The sequence below is a fragment of the Pelophylax lessonae genome (genome assembly GCF_965119305.1).
Source record: "Pelophylax lessonae genome assembly, chromosome: 4".
Lineage (NCBI taxonomy): Eukaryota > Metazoa > Chordata > Amphibia > Anura > Ranidae > Pelophylax > Pelophylax lessonae.
The window spans coordinates 584,884,570-584,906,476 of NC_138771.1; the positions used below are offsets into that span (position 1 = coordinate 584,884,570).

The 21,907-nt window shown below is 44.2% G+C and overlaps 1 protein-coding gene across 3 annotated transcripts in view; it reads right to left on the reverse strand.

Moving 5' to 3' along the window:
• Positions 1 to 8,924: 8,924 nt before the first annotated feature.
• Positions 8,925 to 21,907, reverse strand: part of PGLS (6-phosphogluconolactonase) — a 58,861-nt gene continuing 45,878 nt past the window's right edge. For all 3 annotated transcript variants that reach the window (XM_082255794.1, XM_082255796.1, XM_082255795.1), the window contains exons 4-6: positions 20,167 to 20,268; positions 14,297 to 14,437; positions 8,925 to 9,685 (exon numbers count right to left, since the gene is read on the reverse strand). In XM_082255794.1, coding sequence (XP_082111920.1) covers positions 9,548 to 9,685; positions 14,297 to 14,437; positions 20,167 to 20,268 — 381 coding nt within the window. In that variant the 3' untranslated portion in view covers positions 8,925 to 9,547. The remainder of the gene's footprint in view (positions 9,686 to 14,296; positions 14,438 to 20,166; positions 20,269 to 21,907) is intronic.

A 21,907-nucleotide genomic window follows, 5' to 3' on the forward strand; every position in this document is an offset into this window, starting at 1 on the left:
AATTGAGAATCCGTGGCAAGACTTGAAAATTGCTGTTCAGAGAAGGTCTTTATCCAATCTGACAGAGCTTGAGCTATTCTGCAAAGAAGAATGGGCAAAAATGTCACTCTCTAGATGAGCAAAGCTGATAAAGAAGTCCCCAAAAAGACTTGCAGCTGTAATTGCAGGGAAAGGTGGTTCTACAAAGTATTGATTCAGGGGGGCTGAATATAAATGCATGCCACACTTTTCACATATTTATTTGTAAAAAATGTTGAAAACCATTTATCATTTTCTGTCCACTTCACAATTATGTGCCACTTTGTGTTGGTCTATCACATAAAATCCCAATAAAAAACATTTAGGTTTTTGGTTGTAAAATGACAAAATGTGGGAAATTTAAAAGGGGTATGAATACTTTTTCAAAGCACTGTAGATGGATGGAAATTCAGCTGGTCCCTGCTAAACTGGCTGGATTTCGATCCATCTAGGGACAGCTTTAGTAAAGCAGCCGCACTGACTGCCAATGTCATGTTAACCTTGGTATGTAGTAAGGGGTAGGTCCTGTCAGAAACAATGACCTCCACTAAATGGATTTTGTAGTTACTGATTGAACAGGTACAGGAATTTTATGGCAATGCTTCTTTCTAAATTAATTCAGTTCATTGACATTTCTGAACTGCTTCTATAGGACATGCCACATCATCTCCGCTAGCTTGAGGTCAGGACTTACCCTAGAGTGCACCTTTTTATTCTGTATAATGTGAACCTGTATTTAACCCATAAAGTGCAAAGCAACAGGTTCACTTTATTTCCCTCTCCCCAGCAGCATATTATCACCCACCCCCTTCTTTTTTTGGTGCATTTTGGGGTGTTAGATTGCTCTCTCAAATAGAAATTCATTCCAAAGGTGTTCCAGCGGCTTGAGGTCAGGACTGGTGTGCAGTCATGTTGGAACAGGAAGGGGCCATCCCTAAACTGGTCTCAGAAACTTGGGAGCATGAAATTGTCCAAAAGGTCTTGGTATGCTGATGCCTTAGGAGTTCCCTTCACTGGAACTAAGGGGCCAACCCAACCCCTGAAAAACAACCCCACACCATAATCCCCCCTCCACCAAATGATTTGGATCAGTGCACAAAGCAAGGTCCATAAAGACATGGATGAGCGAGTTTGGGGTGGAGGAACTTGACTGGCCTGCACAGAGTCCTGACCTCAATCCAATAGAACACCTTTGGGATGAATTAGACTGTGAGCCAGGCCTTCTTATCTACATCAGTGCCCGACTTCACACATACACTTCTGGAAGAATGGTCAAACATTCCCATAGAAACACTCCTAAACCTTGTGGACAGCCTTCCCAGAAGAGTTTTTCGGCTTGTTAGTATGATGCTTCCGACAACCAACTCCGACTTTTCGGCCGAATAAAATCTGGTGTGCAGGCTATAACATTTTTGCTGGCCTTCAACACAACGGCCGATTTTCGTGCAGTCATTACAGATTTCGACAGGGAAAAATCTGATGAGCAAGTCTGGGCATGCTCAGAGAAGAAAGAACACAAAGAAAGTAAACCAACACATGACATCACTTCTGAAGTAGAATTTTGGTGGCCGAGAAAATTCGTGTGCAGTCTAGGCACATTCCAACCAACAAAACACAACTTGGACAAAAGTCAGACGATCGGTCGGCCGATAATTGTTGCGTGTGTACGAGGCTTTAGACTGGGATGCCATTAACCACTTTCAGACCAGAGGATTTTCCCCCTTACTGACCAGGCTCTATTTTGCGATTCGGCACTGCGTTATTTTAACGGACAATTGCACGGTCGTGCGACGCTGTACCTAAATAAAATTGACATTCTTTTTTTTTCCCACAAAAAGAGCTTTCTTTTGGTGGTATTTCATCACCTGTGCGATTTATATTTTTTGCGCTATAAAAAAATAAAGAGCGACAATTTTGCAAAAAAAAAAAAAAAAAAAAAAACAATATTTTTCACATTCTGCTATATAACATTCTCAAAAAAAAAAAAAAATATCAAAAATTTTTAACATTTTAGGCCAATTTGTTTTCTGCTACAAAAAAGAAAATAGCAATAAGCGTATTTTAATTGGTTTGCGCATAAGTTATCGCGTTTATTAACTACGAGAAAGATTTGTCATTTTTATTATTTTTTTTACTATTAATGGTGGCGATCTGCATTTTTTTTTTGCGGGACTGTGACATTGCAGTGGACAGATCGGACCCCTAACTGACATTTTTGACACTTTTGAAGGGACCAGTGACATTACTACAGTAATCAGTGCTAAAAATATGCACCGTTACTGTAATAATGACACTGGCAGGGAAGGGGTTAACATTGTCGGTGATTAAGGGGTTAAAGACTAGGGGAGTGATTCTAACTGTGGGGGGGGGGGTTGGGTTTGTGAGATGAACACAGAGACATGCGATCCTATAGAGCAGGATCACATGAGCTCTGTGATCATGTCAGGGAGAATGATAGAAGGCTGTGTTTACATCAGCCGACCGTCCTTCTCTGACAGCGGGGAGAGATCGAGCCACCTTGAGCCGCCTGACACACGTGCCAGCTTCCCTGCTGACGAATGGGGGCGGGAGCGTGCCAGCGTCGCGCGCTCGCCCCCTAGCCCCCCCCCAGGCAAATGACGTACCGATACGTGGTTTTGCCTGGGAGAGCCACTCTGCCGACGTGTATATACAGTATACGGTCGGCAAGTAGTTAAAGCTCACGTGCGTGTAAACGCAGGCGTCCCAATACTTTTTAACAATATAGTGTACATACAGTGAATAGGGGAGCAGCAGTGCTACACTACACCGAAACGCGCAAATAACGGTAAATTTAAATGACACCCATACTAAGGGCAAATACAAAGACCCTGAATAGACTTTGAACGTTTGTGCCTTCTTTCTGAGACACCCCGCCACCCTTTATCAGCAATATATCAATCCATTCTGTCCCACACTCATGACACACTCCCTATGTTTACGAACAAATGGTCGGAGGAGTTGGGTTTGGAGGTCTCCGCTGAAGACTGGAATGTCGCTTTTCACTTTACTCAAAAGTCCTCTATGTTGGACCAAGCCCAATAGAAAAAATTTCAAATTACTTTCTAGATGGTACCGAGATCCTGCCACTATTCACCGGATCTTCCCCGCTTCATCAGGGACGTGTTGGCGCTGTCAATCGGGGAGAGGAACGTATCTGCACATCTGGTAGGACTGCCCGGCCATCCGCCCTCTTTGGTCTTAAATCTTTAAAACATACACCAAGGTATATGGTATATCCCTCACCCCTTCCCCCCAGGTAGCCTTATTATCCATTCTCCCAGGCACTCTTGAATTCCAAAAACATGTTAAGATTTTTTTCTGTCAGCAGCTAGACAGTTGATCTCCAGATACTGGAAAAACCGTCAGTACCATCTCTTGCGTTTTGGGTAAGTGAGATAAATGATATCCTACTTATGGAGGAAAAAAAACTGAAGAGAAAAAGGGGATTATAGAAGGTGTGTGTGTGGAAATCAACCGGCCCTTAGTTTGCTATATACAGTGCCTTGCAAAAGTATTCGGCCCCCTTGAACTTTGCGACCTTTTGCCACATTTCAGGCTTCAAACATAAAGATATAAAACTGTAATTTTTTGTGAAGAATCAACAAGTGGGACACAATCATGAAGTGGAACGAAATTTATTGGATATTTCAAACTTTGTTAAAAAATAAAAAACCAAAAAATTGGGCGTGCAAAATTATTCAGCCCCTTTACTTTCAGTGCAGCAAACTCTCTCCAGAAGTTCAGTGAGGATCACTGAATGATCCAATGTTGACCTAAATGACTAATGATGATAAATAGAATCCACCTGTGTGTAATCAAGTCTCCGTATAAATGCACCTGCACTGTGATAGTCTCAGAGGTCCGTTTAAAGCGCAGAGAGCATCATGAAGAACAAGGAACACACCAGGCAGGTCCGAGATACTGTTGTGGAGAAGTTTAAAGCCGGATTTGGATACAAAGAGATTTCCCAAGCTTTAAACATCCCATGAGCACTGTGCAAGCGATAATATTGAAATGGAAGGAGTATCAGACCACTGCAAATCTACGAAGACCTGGCCGTCCCTCTAAACTTTCAGCTCATACAAGGAGAGGACTGATCAGAGATGCAGCCAAGAGGCCCATGATCACTCTGGATGAACTGCAGAGATCTACAGCTGAGGTGGGAGACTCTGTCCATAGGACAACAATCAGTCGTATACTGCACAAATCTGGCCTTTATGGAAGAGTGGCAAGAAGAAAGCCATTTCTTAAAGATATCCATAAAAAGTGTCGTTTAAAGTTTGCCACAAGCCACCTGGGAGACACCAAACATGTGGAAGAAGGTGCTCTGGTCAGATGAAACCAAAATCGAACTTTTTGGCAACAATGCAAAACGTTATGTTTGGCGTAAAAGCAACACAGCTCATCAACCTGAACACACCATCCCCACTGTCAAACATGGTGGTGGCAGCATCATGGTTTGGGCCTGCTTTTCTTCAGCAGGGACAGGGAAGATGGTTAAAATTGATGGGAAGATGGAATGAGCCAAATACAGGACCATTCTGGAAGAAAACCTGATGGAGTCTGCAAAAGACCTGAGACTTGGATGGAGATTTGTCTTCCAACAAGACAATGATGCAAAACATAAAGCAAAATCTACAATAGAATGGTTCACAAATAAACATATCCAGGTGTTAGAATGGCCAAGTCAAAGGCCAGACCTGAATCCAATCGAGAATCTGTGAAAAGAACTGAAAACTGCTGTTCACAAACGCTCTCCATCCAACCTCACTGAGCTCAAGCTGTTTTGCAAGGAGGAATGGGCAAAAATTTCAGTCTCCCGATGTGCAAAACTGATAGAGACATACCCCAAGCGACTTACAGCTGTAATCGCAGCAAAAGGTGGCGCTACAAAGTATTAACTTAAGGGGGCTGAATAATTTTGCACGCCCAATTTTTCAGTTTTTTATTTGTTAAAAAAGTTTGAAATATCCAATAAATTTCGTTCCACTTCATGATTGTGTCCCACTTGTTGTTGATTCTTCACAAAAAATTACAGTTTTAGATCTTTATGTTTGAAGCCTGAAATGTGGCAAAAGGATGCAAAGTTCAAGGGAGCCGAATACTTTCGCAAGGCACTGTAAGTATAGAAAACTAAGGGCCGGTTGGTTTACACACACACACACACACACCTTCTATAATCACCTTTTTCTCTTCAGTTTTGTTATACACAGGGATGGAGACGCTGAGCAGCGCTCGCCAGTGTCTCATCTAAAGTCCCAACATTGCCCAAATTGTTCTACTTATGGCAGAATATCTGGCTAGAGAACTAGACAAATGGGAACATTTTATTGAAACTTGTGGGATATGGCTGCAATTCACCTCTTCAGATTCTCTACATCACGCAATTAAGATCCAAGAAACTTGTAGAGCTCATGCCCACGACTGAGGGCTACCACCCTCATCTTCCACAGAATCGGTCTATCTTCATCCCTTCCCTCCCTCTCCCCCACCTGGCACCTCTCTTCCTTTCTTTTTTTTCTACCTTTTCTTCTTTGTCTCTTTTCGCTTTTAAGATAACCAAGGATCTTTTCCTATTCATGTTACCGATACCCCTAAATAGTTTTATTACATATTCAGTGTTATACTGTTTATATTCTTCATAGAGACATCAGAGACTTTTATATTTTTCTACTTCTTATGATGTGCATGTTATTTCCATGCCTTGGGGACACGACAATACCCCTAAGGTCCACGGACTTATATTTGTTAAAACATATGTTATAATCTATATCTTTGTATTGGTTTATCTGTACCATTTCTTGAAAACTTTGTTAAGACAATAAATATATATTCAACCATAAATGACACCCATACTAAAGCAAAGTCAATCCTTCAATATATATACCGTGTACATGTCGTTCATAGTAATCCCTCTTCCCACCTCCCCTCTAAATTCTATTAAAAAATCCACATTTCCCTAAAGACTATTCTAGAACATTAAAGTGGTTGTAAAGGCTGAAGGTTTTTTGCCTTCATGCATTCTACGCATGAAGGCAAAAAAAACTTTCAGTATGTAGCTCCCCCTGCAGCCCCCTCTTTTGCCTACCCAAGCCGAATCGCAATCTAGCAATGTGCACGAGAGCAGCTGCACTCCTCGATCTCTGCCTCCTCATTGGCCTGAGAGACAGCAGTGGGAGCCATTGGCTCCTGCTGCTGTCAATCAAAGTCAGTGAGGAGGGAATGGGAGCGGGGCTGAGCCCCGTTCTGTGTGTCTTATAGAGCAGCTTGCTATGGGGCAGTTGGAGAAGAGGAGGAGCCAGGAGCACAAGCAGGGGGTCCTGGAAAAGGTAGATTGGGACTGCTCTGTGCAAAACCATTGCACAGAGCAGGAAAGTATAAAAAGTTCAATATTAAAAAAAAAAAAATATATATATCATTAACCACTTTACCACCGGAGGATTTTGCTGTCTTCCGTCCAGGCCACTTTTTGCGATTCGGCGCTGTGCAAATTTAACTGACAATTGCGCGGTCGTGCGACGCCGTACCCAAACGAAATTTACGTCCTTTTTTTCCCACAAACAGAGCTTTCTTTTGGTGGTATTTGATCACCTGTGCGATTTTTACTTTTTGCGCTATAAACAAAAAAAGAGCGTTTATTTTGAAAAAATAACAATATTTTTCACATTTTTTTATATGAAATTCCCCCCCAAAAAAATGTAAAAATCTAATTTTTTTTTAAATTTTTGGTCAATTTGTTTTCTGCTACCTATGTTTAGTAAAAAAATCGCAATAAGCGTATTTTGATTGGTTTGCGCAAAAGTTATTGCGTTTACTAACTAAGGGAAAGATTTCTGTCATTTTTGGTGTTTTTTTTTTTTTTAACGCGTAATGGCGGTGATCTGCGATTTTTTTTGCGGGACTGCGACATTGCGGCGGACAGATCGGACCCTTGACTGACATTTTTGACACTTTTGGGGGTACCAGTGACATTTCTACAGTAATCAGTGCTATATATATGCACTGTTACTGTAAAAATGACACTGGCAGGGAAGGGGTTAATTTTATTGGAGAGGGAGGGGTTAATGTATGCCTGGTGCTTACTGACGTGTGGGGGGGGGGGGAGGTGACTGTGTGACAGAAGGACAGATCGGATGTCCAGCTATGCTGAACACTCCAATCTGTCAGTCCCTGTCACTATGGAGATCCGCCGGGCGGATCTCCAGACTCGATCCCCGACGATCGGGGCAGAGCAGCGGCAATCGCCGCTGCTCCTCCCCTGGCCCGACTCCCGCTGTGAATGAACACAGCGGGAGCGAGCCTCCGGCGGCGCGCGAGCGCCGCCCACAAGGGGCGGAGTCCAGCGACGTAGGTCTACGTCGCTGGACGGGATCGCGGCACTTTGCCGCAGTAGCCTCCATGTGAGCGGAGGTAAAGTGGTTAATATCTCTTAAAACATACTGAAAACATTTCCAGCATCAACTGAAGTTTAATTAGGGTATTAAAAAAAAAGGAATTGAAATAAAGTTTGACTGCTTAAAGAGGAACTTTACTATTTACAGTACTTACTAGACCATGGAGTCCAGCACAGTCATGCTTAAATCATAAGTTCTCTCTCAGCCCCTCTTCTCCAGCACTGCCATCTTTAAAGTGGCATTAAACTGCAAAAAAAAAAAAATCTTTTCCCTACAAGTTAAAGCGGAGCTCTGGCTTTTTTTGTTTTTCTAAATCAAACCCTGAGATAGTTGCACCTTATGCAATCTAAATTGGCATATGAAGACGGTTTCTTCTTTTTTAATTTATTTGTACTCGCTGTACCCTCTGGAGCCAGTGAGCTCCCATCCTTAGCGTGGGCATCTGAAGCCACTTGGAATTTTTTCTGGGAAACGGTGCAGCTGGCTACCCAGCATCCACCACCCGATCTCGCCCCTGCGCAGTGTGAACAAAGCACGGTACAATCGGTGTACTGCAGGTTGGCCATTGGCTCCTAGGATTGATGACACATATCCCAGGAGCCATATCCCAGGAAAAGGTAAAATGCTTTAAAAAAAAAAAAACATTCCGAATACTTATTGGGCACTGTGCAACGTTGGGGGCCAAACTTCAAATCCAGAGTGGAACTCCGCTTTAATCTCATAATTTGCTAGTATGCATCATACACTAGCACATTATCAAAAACGTACCTGAAAACAAAGCCCTCCACTGCTGACAGGGCTTCCATCTTCACCCGGCTTCCTTCCAGGTTGGCGGGCTGCGGCCATCTGCGGCACAGCTCTCTCAAATGGATGGCAAGCCTTCCATCGAGAGCGTGGTGCGCATGCGCCAGTGCCATCACTGGCATTGCTTAAGTATATATCTCCTAAACAGTACATGTTTAGGAGATATTTACTGTACCTACAGGTAAGCCTTATATAAGCTTACCGGTAGGTATAAAATCAACAAAAACACCTTTACTACCACTTTAATTGAGATCCAGCACATGCTTAGATATGCCAATAAGCTGTAACTTCCGTGGGACCTGGCAGAGATGCCCACGGCATGTGTACACATGCATCTGATGCCCCGCACATGGGCACACACATAAAACTAGAGATTTCTGTGCACTTGCGCAACATCTCACAAATGTCTCCTGAGATGGCTACATCACACGTCCCAGGAAGCAGTTTGTGAGATGTTGCGCATGCGCACATGTGGTAAGGTGTCTGGAGAAGGCGGGAAAGCTGTTGTGATGTCACCATGGCCTATGAGGATTCAGGAAGTATAATAAATATGAAGCATATGTGAACATGTCCACAAAGTGAAAATTGTTCACTGTTTGAAAATTGTACAATGGGTCACACCATCTCTACACCTTACACTGCTTTCTGTATATTATACAGTTGCAAGTCAACAACGAAAACACAATGTGAACGAATTGGCATTTTATTTTCTGTGTAGCCATGTGATCTTGTTTTGAATGTGCAAATCTTCTGGAAGTTGTGGCTCCTCGGGCAGTAAGGAGCAGATCCTAGCAGGAGGCAGATGTGAGAGGGGGACAGATCGTAAAGGGTACAGCGGGCAGAGTCAAGAATATGGATGGTGAGGATGCAGGGCAGATCTTCAAGCTACATGTTCTGCTTATGATGTGGTCTTCTGGTTGAGGAAAAGTCTGAGGCTCTGTTGATGGTCCTGTGGCGTCATGGCCGGCTACATATCTCTACTTCTGTGGTCCTCTTTTTTTTTTTGGTGCTCATCCCATTGTCATTTGTGGCTTTGGTGGTTGAGTCTATGCATCCGTGGCTTTAACTCTTTGGTCCAGGAAGTCACTGCACCCATGTCCATCAATATGCTGAGTACAGTCACTGCTTGTAGTTTTTGTATTGTGTGACACTGGCTGACCTTTGCTTGTCTTGGCTTGACTTTGACCTGTATCTCTGCTCTGTCCGGCTCTCTACTTCTGCCTGTGGCCCTGGCAGCACCAGGGATGAAGTGTGGGGAGATCCGGACTCTGGTTCTGAACCCGCCCCGGATTATGGAGCTAAGTGCAGTGCTACAGGACAGAGTGTTTCTCCACGGGGCATGTTAGATCCCGGGCAGCAGGCTCATCGAGGAACCAAAGGAGCTTACCGTTCAATGGGGAGACCCGTGCGGCTGGCAATGGATCGGACTCTTCCTCCTGAAGGATACGCTAAGAGACACAAGCAAATGTCAACTGAAAAAGCTTTGGCTGGCAGCAAATAAAGTCAAATAGTGAACCAAAAAAAAAAGTCATTTTTTTTATTTTTTCATCTTGCTTTAAAATTAAACGCATTTAGATTTAGCAAACTTGTCTCAGGATTATCTGAGCAGGACTTCTGTCACATGATTATGTGCCGCCCAACCTCCCATTTATGCCCTAAGAGAGGAACTAATCTATAAAACTATGACCTAGCCTATTTCTCAGATATCAGTGTCTTTCATTGGTTTAAATGGAAAATGTTGATTTAAAATAAATAAAGAATGCTACTCTAACGCTCCTTTCATAGGGGCACCTTCCATTCCGATCAGCAGAAGATCTGTCCACAGATCCTCTGCTGACTGGAGCAGAGCGGGTTGGATGACAGGTCTGTGTCTGCTCAGTTTATGCTGAGCAGACACGGACAGCGCCTACTTTGCTCTATGGACTGGCAGGTACAAACGGACTCTACTGTCCATTTACACCCAGCTGCCTTTGATACAGTACAAACAAATAGCAACCACCCCAACCTATAACTAGCCTTTGCAGCAAGGAGCATATGAAAATGGCGACACATGTCAAAAAAACAACAAACAAGAATTCTCAGCTCACTTACCAGCCAGCCTGCAACAAACCGGATTGACCCCATCAAACAGTTCACGGTAAGACTTAGAGGTTTAGTTTGCACACATTTGCAAACACATGTGTAAGCTGCAGTGGCCTCATCATGGCACCCCAGTATTACCTGCAGTTGACACTCACCTAGCTAAGGTTATGGAACAAGAAAAATAATGTTTTTGGTCAGAGAGAGGAATATCTGAGAGGTTCAAATGGGAGCTTCTAAAAGTAACCCCTCTTGAGGATGTCATTACGACGAAACATACATCGGGTGGAGCTCAGGAAGCAGCATTGTACCGTTCTGTTGGGGACACTCCAAAGTGGTGAGGTATCAGGCATTGACCACGCTCACACTGGAGGTGTAGTGGAGCAGGCCGGAAATAGCAAAAGGCTGTTATTCCTGGGTGCAGAGCGGAATGCACAATATAATGCAAGCGCATTAACTGATGTTTTTAGTTGCAATCAATTGGAGTAATACAAGGTTTTACACTATTAAAGTCTTTTTACCCTCCAAGTTTATATTACGCCTGATAATGCTGTGAGAAAGAGGTGATGTCCTGGATGTTTCTAACCTAGCCTTTTTCAACCCTGGGTTGCCTTGAGTTGGAGTTTCTTCTGGGGTGCCTTGGCAAAATGCCTAAAAATTACCCCAAAATTATATAAAAACCAGCAAATGGATGAAGCCTGCCTTTTAGTTACACAAAGCCACAGGTTTTGATTGTGCACCATTACGATCTTCTAGCTGCCGGTGTCCTAACTTTCAATGACCCTTCCCCTCTCTACCAGCACTAGGGTCACATTAGCTGAGTGATGGAGGAAAACTGAGGGAGAAGAGAAACTTTGCAATACTAGTTAGTACCAGTCTGCAAAAGTGTATTGGATTTGGAAGAATAAATCACCTCTACGTGTGTGGATGTTGATGTATTGTGTAAAACTATCACAATTGTTTTTTACATTTTAGATTGGGGTGCCTCGAGATTGTCCATAATTTTAAAGGGTGCCTTGGCTGAAAAAAGGTTGAGAAACACTGTTCTAACCCTTCGGGGGACAAAGGGCATTTAGACCTTATTCTTAAAGAGGAAGTAAAGTCCCAAAAAAGAAAAAAAAACGAGAAAAAAAAAGCCCTGTAAAGAGAAAGGCATAATGAGCTAGTATGCATCGCATACTAGCTCATTATGAAGTACTTACCTTAAAACGAAGCCCCCGCCGTGCCGCCCGCTCAGCGACATGTCCGGCCGTCCTGCTTCCGGGTTCGCGTCCTCCGGCCATCTGATTGGCCGGAGGCGCGATTACATCACGCTCACGATTACATCACGCTCACGTTCACGGCACTGAGCTCTGAAGGAACGGCACGGGTGGCCGTTCCTTCAGAGCGCATGCGCCGATGACGTCATCGGCAGTATTCACTCTAAATATCTCCTAAACGGTGCATGTTTAGGAGATATTTATAGCACCTATAGGTAAGCCTTAATATAGGCTTACCTATAGGTAAAAGTTTGTGAGGTGGGTTTACAACCTCTTTAAATGAGATGTCATGGTCATTTGGTGAGTTTTCCAGTGTGGTGGTAATTCACGTTGGTGGATTGAAGCGGGGATGAAATTATTATAATAAAGAACTGTTTAATAGAGCTATGTGTTGCACAAATCGCACTGAGAACTTTATATAGTGAAATTAATAGATCGTATCAAAAAGGACTTTTTTTGAAATGTGCATCTAGAAATGAAACTAAATTTGTAATACACGTTTGGATATTAATATTGTGTTGTGGTTAATGCACTATTAAACTCATTTATAGATACGTTTCAAAATCAATGCATTTTATTTAAACATGGGTTGTATATGATTTATAATAAGGAGTGCTGTATCTTGAGTGTACTGACCGATTTTTTTTTTTTTTAAGGGGGCAGCACTACACATTAGTTATTTGGTTCTTTTAGGTGTGGGAACACATTTCAGTGATTAGAAGCAAGCCCATTATATATTTTGGCAATCATTTTATTTATACATATTGTTTCACTATCACAATAATAACACGGTGGTATTTGTACATATGTACCGACAGTAATGCAAAAGTGGGCATAAAATTTTTATTAATTTACATTGGTCGTTCAAATTTCCTATGTTGGTACAGTATCTCTTCCTCTATAGTAACTCCTCTTCTTTTTCATTGCAGGTAAGAAATGGATTCCAAGCAGAAGCAACGTGCCATCATTTAGTTCTTAAGTTAGGAGGGGTGCAGGTTGTCTGACATCTACAGAAGGCTACAGAATGTTTACAGAGATGACACCATTGACAAGAGCAATGTGCACAGATAGATGAAGAAGTTTAAATAGTGTCATCTCTGTAAACATTCTGTCACTTTGTGACAGCCTGCACCCTTCCTCTAAGAAACAGCACCTTGCTTCTGCTTGGAATCCATTATTTTTCTTCAATGAAAAAGAAGAAGGGTTACTATAGAGGAAGAGTTACTCTATAAACATGTGAAATGTGAACAACCCGTGTAAGGTAATAAAAAAAAGATATTATATGTGTGCTGTCAGAGCATTATGCTACGAAGCGTCCACATTGGGGCACCATCCCAAAAAAGTTAAAGAAAAAGGGGGGAGGAGGGGGAAAAAAAAGGGGAAAAGAACGTAACCCCAATTGGTTTATGTCCCCCCACGGGGTCCTATTCTGTAACCCCTCTCCTCCCCCCTTTCTTTTCCCCTCTGCATCATATCTATACGCATTTTTCGTACCTGGTATAAGATAAATGGATAGTATTTTGTGCAAATATTGTATTGTGTATGTATTCCATATGTTATTCTGGGTTTGAGTGTTTCTCATATTTCAGCTGGTCATCATCAAGCGTAAACCCTGAAGAAGCAATTTTTTGTGTAGGTTCGTTACGCTTACTTGCTCAGTATACCTGTTTGATGTAACCAGTATATCCTGTCAATTTGCTTTTAAAAAGATAACACTATGGTTTCATGGAATTTAATATTAAAATTAACTTTTTTTATTGAGTTTCGTTTTTTTCTGGCTAGTCTTCTCAACGTTTTGCCACATTTAAAGGGGGATTTGTTTCTCTTCCCATCCCCCCCCTTTTTAGGTGATTTGGGGTTACATTCTTTTCCCCTTTTACCCTCTCCCTCCTTTTTCTTTCATATCAATAAAAGAAAAACAAAAAAGTTATGCCAACTTTTGCATTACTTTTGGTACAGCCCTTTAAAGTGTTACTAAACCCAGGAGCGTGTGACTTCTATAGGTTAAAGCTTTTAGGAGTTTTCTTACTGCACTGGCTGTCCTATGAGGATGCAGGACCCCTGACCCTCTGTCTGGACAGTGCCGATTGGCTCTGTATTGATAATATGCACTCTTCCAGGAAAAAAAAAAAAAAACGCTCAAGCAATACACACCATACTGAGCATTTGCAGCCTGACTCCAGTAACTCGGTCTTATCCAGACATGGTATGAGGACAATACAAGAAGAGGAGGACCTGTGCATACAGGATCAAACAGCCTTTTTATACAATGCAGAGTATTAGCCCCTTAGGTTCCACAGTAAGTATAACAAACATGCTTTACTGCATATAGACTGATTTTACTGTTTGGATTTAGTAACAGGTTAACAAGGAAAAAAAGTGTAAACGTGAGCAGGCTCTGTTGCATTGCACGATTGCTGATAGGAATCATGGTGTCAAGCAGGACAGAATAGAGTGAGCAGAGGGATGATCTTATCAGTGTGGAGGAAGAGGAGCATGAAAGACAAAATGCCACATGAGGGCCAAGAATGCTACAAAAGGGGGGGAAAAAAAAAAAAAAAAAAAAAGGACGAACAGCAAGGCAGCTAACAAAGGTTTTGATAAACTTAACTCACCATTCAACAATAGAGCTTAATTTTCTGCTGTACTATGCTGCCACTAGGCCATGCACCATAGAAGTACTTAAGAAGAAATGGTAAAATAGTTCAACAAACAACTTACTTTCAGGACAGCAGCTTTGCTCTCTCCAGTGGTAACAAACACCACCGTCTTGGCTGCATTGATAACTGGGAGAGTGAGAGTGATTCTCTGTGGAGGAGGCTTGGGAGAGTCACGGATCGGAGCCACAATCAGATCTGTTTCCTGCAGGAGGACAATAAATTAGAATGGTTCACCAGCCATCCACAAAGTAATGTAGGAAAAGTGATGAAAACTTCTGAAATACTGAAATATAAAAAAATTGGATTTTTGACTTACTGTAAAATCCATTTCTCTGATGTTCATTGACTGACACAGCTCCTGATTTCTTAACCATTGGGTTATACTGCCCTTACAGGAGTAGGACACTAGGCAGAAAAGAAAAAAAAGTTTGGCTATGCCTATGGGCAGTCCCAGGGGGTATACTCCCTCTCTGCGGTATAGGTACTCAGTTTTACAAGCAGCAGTAGAATTTACAATTCCACAGAGAGGTGGGTGCTGTGTCTGTCAATGAACATCAGAGAAATGGATTTTACGGTAAGTCAAAAATCCCATTTTCTCTTTCATTGACGGACACAGCTCCTGATCTTCTTAACCATTGGGACGTCCCAAACCAGTGTTAAACATGAGGGGTGGGAAAAAAAAAATTCCCAAGGCTAACTATAGCCAATCTCAAGTAAAACAGGAGCTCAACCAAAACAACTGAAGCTCAACTAAAAAAAAAAAAAAAAAAAAAAATACACTCTTAAAGAGGAAAAGATCCTCTAAACAGCAGCCTGCAAAAAAACCTTGCGGCCAAATTAAGCATCCCCAGATGCAAACATATGCTCTTTATAGAACTGTGTGAAAGTGTGCACCGACGACCAGGAGGCCGCCTTGCAAACCTGCATCACTGACCCCGATGACGAAAAGCCCAGGAGACACTGAGTGCCCCATTAGAATGCACCTTGAGAGGAAAAGGAGGAACCTGACCCTGGATGGAATGGACCTGAACCACCGTCTGTCTGAACCATCTAGAAATGATCGCGGAGGAAGCGGACAACCCTTTCCGAGGCCCATCCTAGAGCCCAAATAGTGAGTCTGACTTCCTGAAAGACTCCGTAGCTGCCAGCTACACCCTAATTGCCCGGTCCACATCCAAGGCATGCAAAGCAACTTCGGATGTGTTGGCCTGGGACACAGGGAAGGCAACACAATGATTTTCATTTCAATGAAGACAGAGACAAACCTGAGGAAGGAATGACGGACAGGGGTAAAGAACCACCTAATCACTGTGAACCACCAGTAAGGCGAAGGACAGGATAACGCCGCCAATTCAGCCACCAAAAAGGCCACCTTCTGGGACAGCGTAGGCAGGGGAATCTCCCAAAAATTCACAAAAAGAAGAAGAGGTTTCTGGAGGACAGAGCACCAAATCAAGGACCCAAGGCGGCAACAAAGACTGCACTGGAGGCGTCAAGTGTCTAAATCCCTGAAGAAAAGTACGCACCAGAGAGTATGTGGCCAAGGGCCATTGAAATAAGACCGCTAAGGCCGACACCTGACCCTTGATAGTACTCAAGGCTAGTTTCCGCTCAACCCCCTGTTGAAGGAAGGTCAAGATCCGAACAAAGCAAGGATGAACCCCAAGAGACTCACACCATGCAATGTACGTCTTCCACGTATAAAGATAGATCTTCCTAGAAGTAGGTTTCCTCACTTTTAACAACAAGGAATGTCAGCCGCACCAGATCGGCATACCAAGATGACCAGGAATCCCTTCTGCCTCGATCCTGCGTAGAAGTCTTAGCAGAAGCTTAAGAGGAGGGAAGGTGTAAATCAGACGATACTGACTCCACGGGGCCACCAGCGCATCTGTGGCATCCGCCAGAGGATCCCGTGACCGAGCCACAAACCTCTGCACCTTTCTTTTGAACCGGGAAGTCAACAGATCCACCTCGGGGGTGCCCCACCGGAGACGCAACTGATGAAACACCAGGGACCACTCCCCTTGGTCCAACGTCTGCTGACTGAGGTATTCCGCCTGCCAGTTTCCCACCCTGGTAATGTGTACGGCGGAGAGGGCTGGAACAAACCGTTCTGCCCACCTTAGAATGCCAGCTGCCTCCAGAGCCACCAGGACACTTCCCCTGGTGACTGACATAAGCCACGGCCGTGGCATTGCCCGTCTGAATACACACTGGACATCCCTGAAGACGATCCGTCTAATGTTCCAGGCACAGTCTGATAGCTCGGAGTTCCAAAACATTGATCAGTAGTCTGGACTCTTCCAGTGTCCAGATCCCCTGAGCAGAATATTTGCCGAGGACGCCTCCCCAACTGAACAAGCTGGCATCCGTGGTGACCACGGTCCAATACAAGGGGAGGAAGGATTTGCACAGCCGAAGTGCCAAAGAACGAAACCACCTTATCGGGGATTCTTTAGATTGTCCAGAGACTGCAGATTCTTGTCCCATTTGGCCAGAATCTCCCTTGCAGGGACCTCCTATGGAACTGCGCAAATGGAACCGCCTTGAAGGTAGACACCATCAGGCCCAACACCTGCATGCAGTTCCGGAGGGATGACAAATTGCAGACTGTAGTTTCTGGAGTTTGTCCAGACAAATGAGCACTCTGGCTAAGGCCAGAGTCAGACCCAGAGAGTCCAGCTTGTGGACAGAACTAGAGCAGACTTCTGAGAATTCAGAATTCAGCCAAACTCCCTCAACCTCATATGGAGATTTCCAGGTTTTCCACCAGAGCAGTAGGAGACTCCGCTCACAGAAAGAGGACGTCCAAGTAGCCCAGTACCACGGACCCCAATTGGCATAACAATGCTGGCACCGGGGCCAACACTTTCGTGAAGACCCAAGGAGCAGAGGCGAGACCAAAAGGTAATGCCACAAACTGATAGTGCTCCTCTCCCATGGCAAAGCGGAGGAAGCACTGGAGACCGACACATATTGGAATGTGAAGGTAAGCATCCTTGATGTCGATGGAGGTAAGAAAATCCCACTGATGCAGGAAGGTCACCACCATGTGCACAGACTCCATTCTGAACTTCTGCACCCGCACAAAGCAGTTCAGAGCCTTGAGGTCCAGAACTGGACGCACCTTGCCTTCCTTCCTGGGGACTGTAAACAAGTTTGAGTAAAACCCCTGAAAACGTTCCGAAGTCGGCACTGGGACCATCACCTGTAAAGTAAAAGGTCTTTCACCGCCCCAAAAAAAGCCTGTAAGCGGACCGGGGACAGTTGCATGTCTAAAAGAAGAACCTTACCAGAGGGTAAGAAGGAAACTCGATCTTGTAGCCAGACTGAATGACCTCATGGACCCACTTATTGCTGTATCAGGGGAGTCCATGGGTCCAGGAACCAGCAAAGACGTCCCCCCACCCCAGATATGGGTGAGGGAGGGTCCACATCTACAACAAGGATCCTTTCCCTCAGTATCCTGCGGAAGAAAGGTACTCTTCCCCCCTGTGAGACCTTTAATGATGTCATCCAGGGTAGCACCAAACAGGCAATCTCCTTGAAAGGAAAGATCAGTCAAGGCCTTTTTAAAAGTCTGGTCCGCAGACCAACATTTGAGCCAAAAGACACGCCGAAGGACCACGGCCAAAACAGAGAGCCGAGCCACTAGGGGAGCTGCATCCAAAGAAGCATCACAGATAACTGCAGCCCCTGGACCAGCTGGTCAGCCAGCTCAACAAAGGCAGGGGGGAGCTACTCCCCCTCCAGGTCATGGCGTAAAAGCTTAGGCCACTCGGTCAAAGTCTGTGACACCAGGGCAATGGTGAAAATCGTCCTCAGTGCCGAACCAGCCAGGGTGTACAAATTGCGGAATGCTGCGACTCAGGACAAGACCTAGTCGTATGCGACCTCGTGAGGCATTTAACACGCAGGCCAGCCACCATCCGGTGGGGCTATGTCGTGGCCGACCTAGCGCAGAGTTGAGGTCTGCACGTGCTCGCTGGCCAGACTGGGGTGACCACTGGATCTAGATTATCCAGACCGTCGCCCAGATGATTGTAGCTCTCACAGGAAAAAAAATAGGAGAAAAATTCTATCTAAAAAGAAAAAATTGCCAGGACCAGAGATCCCAGCACTGAACTAGGTCCTTACTCCTGACTAGGCAGAAAAAAACTGGAGTACCTATAGCAGAGAGAGGGAGTATACCCCCTGGGACTGCCCATAGGCATAGCCAGACTTTTTCTGCCTAATGTCCTACACCTGTAGGGGGCAGTATAACCCAATGGTTAAGAAGATCAGGAGCTGTGTCCGTTAATGAATGAAAGAGAAAACTACAATTACCAAATATTTTGACTGCCCCAAAGAATGTACCAGGATTTCTGACTTTATGATTTTGGTTGCTGCAGGCAGTGAGGCAAACTGCTGTAGCCAAGGATAGACAGACAATCAACAAGGTGATTTGTTCCCGCTTTCCCAGCAAATGAGCTGACACTCTAATGAATATACAAAGGCGTCACATGAGCAGACCTAGTACAGACCTGAAGCTTGCACTTGTCAGACATGTCTGTTTTCATATGTCTACCTGGTATTTTCCTCCACCCTGCCACCTCATTTTGGGCCTGGTTACCCAGACAAAAACGCATTTAGATACAAGGAGAATAATGAAATGAACATAGTGTCCCTGGGGGAATGCAAAGCCAGGACCGCAGCGAGACCAGGGAGTTATGCACTGGTCCCACCATGGGGTGCTTGCACAATGTTAAAGAGGAAGTAAAGCCTAAAAAAATTATTTATTTATAGATTATATATATATATATATATATATATATATATATATATATATATATATATATATATATATATATATATAGATAGTGACAGGTCAAGACTCGGTCACGGTGAAAGTGGTCATTTAAAGGACACAGAGTGTGCACTTTGGCTCTGTGCAGGCCTACAGAGCATAGATGTGCAGTGGAGAAAACTGGTATACCTGGATGGGGCTCTGTAGTTTGGAGATTTCATAGTGTCTTGGGAGGGACGGAATCTCCAACTCTGTGTCCATGTTTTGTTGATGACCAGCAGGGTGTGTGCTCAGGTGCACACAGCCCTTATAATGAAGGTCTAGGAAGACCTCAGGGCACCCAGTTGGAGACTGCTTCATCCAACAGACAGGAGGTCTGTTCATGGGGAGTCAGGAGGACTCCAATACTCTCCGGGAGTCAGTGGCTGCAGGTGGCAGCCAGAGCACGTGTGTGTGTCTGAGGAGACAGGAGACGGCCTGAGGACCAAGGCCACAGTGAAGCTGTCAGCTTCAGCAAGTCCATGGTCTGGAGACCAGCATAAAGTGCAGAGGTACTGCTGAGGAAACACTGCAGAGAGCGAGAGAGCCAGGTGGGCTGGTATTTTCAGTTTTGTATTGACCGGAGAAGAACCCCTGCGTGGGAAAACCTATGTTACGGACTGTTTATTTTTGCCTTTTAAAAAAAAAATGGGCTACCATGCCCTTAAACTACAGTCCTGACTACAGTGAATCACTGGAAAAACGCATCTGCCACTGAGCTAATGGTCCCCCATGTTACAATATATATACACACACATATATACCTATAGGTACTGTAAATATCTCCTTAATGTTTGCAGTTTGAGAGATATTTACATTGCACACAGCCGATGACGTCATCGGCACATGCGCTCTGAAGGAACGGCCATCCACGCCGTTCCTTCAGAAACCTGTGCTGTGAATGCGAGGGTGATGTCATCGCAGCTCCGGCCTGTCAGACAGCCGGAGTCCGCGGACACGGAAGGAAGACACAGAGAAAATGGACTACATCGCATCGCTGGAGGGCTTTGTTTTCAGGCAAGTTTCACGTTTATTTTGTGATGCATACTAGCACATAATGCCTTTACCTTGCAAGTCCTACAAAAAAACGCTTTAACACTTACTTGTAGCAAGGGGTGTCCTGGAAACAGGGATGCTGTGTGACCATCTGGGCCCAGCCCTAAAATCAGCATGTCAAAGGCAGGAAGGTCATTGCCTGGGAAGATCTAGAAGAAACAAAGAATATCCAGAAAAGACCAAATATGCTGAGGAAGAATACCATACATACTCACAGATCTGAGAAGACCCTCAGCATGAACCACTTAGTATGTGAGCATACATTTCTGCCTACACTGGATCAATATTATTACTTAGAGAATTATATATATATATATATATATATATATATATATATATATATATATATATATATATATATATATATATATACATACACACACATACACACACACACATATATACACACACACACATCTCAAAAAAAACTAAAGGAACACTTTGTAATCAGAATGTAGCACCAAGTCAATTAAACTCCCGGGATATTGATCAGGTCAGTTAAGTAGCAGAGGGGGTTGTTAATCAGTTTCAGAGGCTTTGGTGTTAAATTAACAACAGGTGGATGCGGTGGATGGGCAACAATAAGACGACCTCTAAAACAGGAATGATTTTTTCAGGTGAAGGCCACTGACATTTTCTTACCTACTCATCTTTTCTGAAAGTTTTCACTAGTTTTGCATTTGGTTAGGGTCAGTGTCACTACTGATAGCATGAGGCGATACCTGGACCCTATAGAGTTTACACAGGCAGTCCAACTTCTCCAGGATGGCACATCAATACATGCCATTGCCAGAAGGTTTGCTGTGTCTCCCAGCACAGTCTCAAGAGCATTGAGGAGATTCCAGGAGAAGGTCAGTTACTCTAGGAGAGCTGAACAGGGCCATAGAAGGTTCTTAACCGATCAGCACCGGTATCTACTCCTTTGTGTAAGGAAGAACAGGATGAGCACTGCCAGAGCCCTACAAAATGACCTCCAGCAGGCCACTGGTGTGAATGTCTCTGACCAAACAATCAGAAACAGACTTCATAAGAGTGGCCTGAGGGCCCGACATCCTCTAGTGGGCCCTGTGCTCACTGTCCGACACCGTGGAGCTTGATTGGCATTTGCCATTGAACACCAGAATTGGCAGGTCCACCACTGACACCCTGTGCTTTTCACAGAGGAGAGCAATTTTACCCTGAGCACATGTGATAGACGTGAAAGGGTCTGGAGAAGCCATGGAGAACATTATGCTGCCTGTAAGATCATTCAGCATGACCGGTTTGGTGGTGGGTCAGTAATGGTCTGCAGAGGCATATCCATGGAGGGACGCACAGACCTCTACAGGCTAGACAATGGCAACCTGACTGCCATTAAGTGTCGGGATGAACTCCTTAGACCCATTGTCAAACCCTACGCTGGGGCAGTGGGTCCTGGGTTCCTCCTGGTGCATGACAATGCCTGGCCTCATGTGGTGAGAGTATGCAGCCAGTTCCTGGAGGATGAAGGAATTGATACCAATGAATGGCCCCCATGCTTGTCTGACCTAAATCCAATAGAACATCTCTGGGACATTATGTTTTGGTCCATCAGACGCCGCCAGGTTGCACTTCAGTCTGTTCAGGAGCTCAGTGATGCCCTGGTCCAGATCTGGGAGGAATTACCCCAGGACATCATCTGTAATCGCATTAGAAGCATACCCCGACGTTGTCAGGCATGAACGAGCATAAAACTACTGAGTACCATTTTGAGTTGCTGCAATGAAATTTAAGCAAAATGAACTAGCCTGCTATGTAATTTTTTCAATT